This window comes from Propithecus coquereli, unplaced genomic scaffold, assembly GCF_000956105.1.
Source record: "Propithecus coquereli isolate 6110/MARCELLA unplaced genomic scaffold, Pcoq_1.0 Scaffold244, whole genome shotgun sequence".
Lineage (NCBI taxonomy): Eukaryota > Metazoa > Chordata > Mammalia > Primates > Indriidae > Propithecus > Propithecus coquereli.
Window position 1 is genome coordinate 1,219,466 of NW_012147997.1, and position 3,800 is coordinate 1,223,265.

A 3,800-nucleotide genomic window follows, 5' to 3' on the forward strand; every position below is an offset into this window, starting at 1 on the left:
TGAAAAGAAAAGTGGAGAAAGTCAGGTTTTATTTGAAACAGAAATATCACGGAAGCTCTTTGATACCCTTAATGAAGATCTCTTCCAGAAGATACTCATCCCCATTCAGCAAGTATTAAAAGAAGGCCACCTGGAAAAGACTGAGATTGATGAGGTGGTTTTAGTTGGGGGCTCTACTCGTATTCCTCGAATCCGCCAAGTCATTCAGGAGTTCTTTGGAAAGGATCCCAACACGTCTGTAGACCCTGACCTAGCAGTGGTAACGGGAGTGGCTATCCAAGCAGGGATTGATGGAGGCTCTTGGCCTCTCCAAGTTAGTGCTTTAGAAATTCCCAATAAGCATTTACAAAAAACTAACTTCAACTGAATTCTGGAGGAATGATGATAATTTGTGATCTTGTCTGATGATCTTTTCCCCTTTATCAGACTACTTCCTCCAAAAAAGAAAGTCTCTATCTAAAATATCTCACAGATTTACCTACATTTAGATGTAGGAAAATTTTACATAGCATTTTATTTTAGGATTATATGTGACCAGATTGATCCTATTTGATTTTGGAGAGATCCCATTCTAACAAATACTTCTGAAATGAAAGAATTGAGGTAAAACTCTCTTATAAGAGTATAAGTGACTATATTTCCTGGATTCTGGAGGTAGGTAACCATAGGCACTTAACATATTCTGTAAACATTAAATAGTGCCAATTATGAGATTCCCAGTTCTTACTAAATTGTTTTAGCAGGAACTGGTAATTTCCTTACTTGGTTATCACATGTAACTATTAATTTGAACTCTACTTGAAGGACAGTATTGGTGTCAGGTATTTACATTGGCTGGGAGATAGCCGTATTATTAATATAAGCTGCATACATAATATTTGATAACTGCCACATTATCTGACAAATTTTACTTTTCACAGATTTAGTGTCCTATTATGTGTCATATTCTCATAATCTACATTCTCTCGGTTTTTTTATGTGTTTAATAAATCAGTTTATTTTCTTTCTAAAACAGGTACAGATTTATTTAAATGTTTCTATACCAGATAGTAGAAATACCTAATTTATATTCTAGTTCCGTCATCTCTTATGTATCATTCTGTGAATTTCTATGATTTTGTTGGTTAGAAAATAGGAAATTATTAATTGCATTTTTAAAATATTTTAATGTGACAATAAAGCCACCATTACTATCTCGTTTTTTGTTATCCAAGACCTTTTCAGACATTGCTAAACAGCATTAATTACCTACTGTAATGGTTTCACATTTTTGTTTTCTTTGTTTATATTTTCAGTGAACCCTAGGGAATGTAGCATGCATTTGAGCTATCAAATGGTATTTGATTCTGTTTCACTGAAATTTTTTCTCATATTTAGTTTTAAATAAGGAAAATGTGTTCGATTGTAAAAACCCTATTGTTTTCTATTATTTTTAAATAGTTACACTTGGACTATTTTCAGCCATCAGGTTAGTATGCAATGAGAACAAAATGTTTGTCAATACTAGAAGTAACATGGGAAAGGTGCCGTGGGAAGGTTTCCATAAATCAACATTTGAGTTGTATGTTTTGTTTTTTTGTTAGTTTATTTCCTTAAAAGCCACAGGGACCAAGGAAGAAAATATAGCAGTTTGATTTCTACGATACTCATTTTATTCGAAGATATATTTATATATTTTTTTTCCTTAATAGAAGAATGCTTCATATTATTCAAAAATTTTATCCTGATCAACATTTTTGTTAATATAAAGGATATTTTCTTTATCCATTGTTGAATTTAAAAGGTGTTGAATTTCCAATCACTAAAAAGGGGATCACTAAGCAAATTTATTTCAACAACATCAAAACTTTTCAGCTTCTCAGCAAAAAAAGCTGAATGTTAATATTTTTTGATTAAAAAAATGTTTCTTACCAGTGAAATTGCTGTTAACACACAAATTTCAATCAAATACTTTTGTGTAGAGAAAATGTTTGTAGTAGGTAAATAGAAAAATATAAAATGTGCATTGATATGTTTTATTTTAGAACTAATGAAGAAATGCCAAAGATGAATCCTACACTGCAGTATGAAAATATTCCAAATCCTCTCTTGGACTTTATATAAATCTTTAATAGATTTTAACACTGAAAAAATCTTTTTATGAAGGTCTTTAAAAGTGTTCAATTTATCTCCACATATAGTATCAGCTTTAACCTAAACCATTTTAAATTTTTTTAAAAAAAGCTTGAATTTCTCAAATATTTGAGATAGTTCAAGACAACCTAGTAATGTGTTAACAATTTTTAAAGGAAACAATTTACAAAACAAGGCAGACAGCTAATCTCATACTAAGCTAATTCTCATATTGGAATTTAAATAATTTGACTCTATCTGAGAAACAGAATGGCAGTGTTGGAATTTGGGGGCAGTAGTTTAGCGTATTCTCTAGTATAGTTACACCTTTAACAAAATGAAGGAATGTCTGTTTTCAATCATATTTTACGGGGCTATATATAGTCTTGAAATCAATGTAGTGCATTTATTTAGAAGGTAAGAATGCATCCTGAAAGGGATCATTTATGAATAACAATCCGAAGTCATTTTTCATAAGACAAACAGTATACTTTAGTTGTACATTTAGCTAGTATTTTTTGAAGTATATAACTTAAAATATTAAGTGTCTTGTGTGAATAGAACATGTAAATGAGTAACTTATTTTGTATTAGGAATGTTTTGGTGTACTGTTTCCACTCAAACCACTGACTGAACAGATAACTACTGTGTGTAACATGGACTAAATATTACAATTACTGTGCATAAAAGATTGTGCCTCTTAAATTTGTGTGTATACAGGTAATTCATGTTTTAGTGTAAATAAATAACCATTTTGCAGTTTGTTTTTTAAATTGTGTACTTTGTTTTCCATTCAGGACTAGGCTGGAGTACATTTTTAAGGTATGTAAATAAGAAAGGAAGGATGAAGCTAATTTGATGCTTATGGCACTTGACCTCAATAGCTATAGCCTCATTCCAGAAATGTACATTTCCCTGCTTCTTGTCTCTGAGATTGCTTACATACTTTCCACTTACTTTCCTAATTTAGAAGAGATAGTTATTATATGATGTGAACACTATCTCTAGAATTCTGAATCCCATTTCATGGCTCTGACCATAATGGAGCCAAGAGCTAAACTAAACTAAGCTAATCTAGCTAGTTAATAAATAATCCTGCATACCAGGCTAATGTAATCCTTTGGTCAATGGTTAATACTTTATACTTTCTAATAAAGTATTAGTTTTTGGACCAAAAAACTCAATATAATTGTTTTTGCTAAAAGGAACATTTTATTAGCGTAGTCTTTTAAGGTGAACCCCTAGATAAAGATGGTGGACTTGACCCTCTTGCAAGGACTCAAATATATAAGGAAATATAGTGACACTTCCATATTTATTTTATTTAACAAATACACAGTTCCTTATTGAGGTAGGCAGCTTCTAATGTGGCCCTCAATGATCCTTACCTCGTGGTATTCACTTCCTTGTATAATCCTCTTCAATTTGGGCGAGATTTAATGACTTTTAAATGACTTTTAATGATTAAATGACTCCTACTGAACAGAATATGGCAGACATGCTGGGATGTCACTTCTAAAGTTAGGTTTAAAAAAGACAAGCTTCTGTCTTGCATGTGCCCTCTTGCTTGCTGGCTCCCTCTCTTGGAGCCCAGCTGCCACATAAAGAAGACCAGGCTATATTATGCTGGAAAATACAGGTGAAGAAAAAGGTCTCCAGAAGAGGGGAGGCCACATGGAGGCAAACAG

The 3,800-nt window shown here is 32.1% G+C and overlaps 1 protein-coding gene across 1 annotated transcript in view; it reads left to right on the forward strand.

Moving 5' to 3' along the window:
- Positions 1-919, forward strand: part of HSPA13 (heat shock protein 70kDa family, member 13) — a 14,157-nt gene extending 13,238 nt beyond the window's left edge. The window contains exon 5 of the mRNA XM_012646515.1: positions 2-919. Coding sequence (XP_012501969.1) covers positions 2-367 — 366 coding nt within the window. The 3' untranslated portion in view covers positions 368-919. The remainder of the gene's footprint in view (position 1) is intronic.
- Positions 920-3,800: the final 2,881 nt, after the last annotated feature.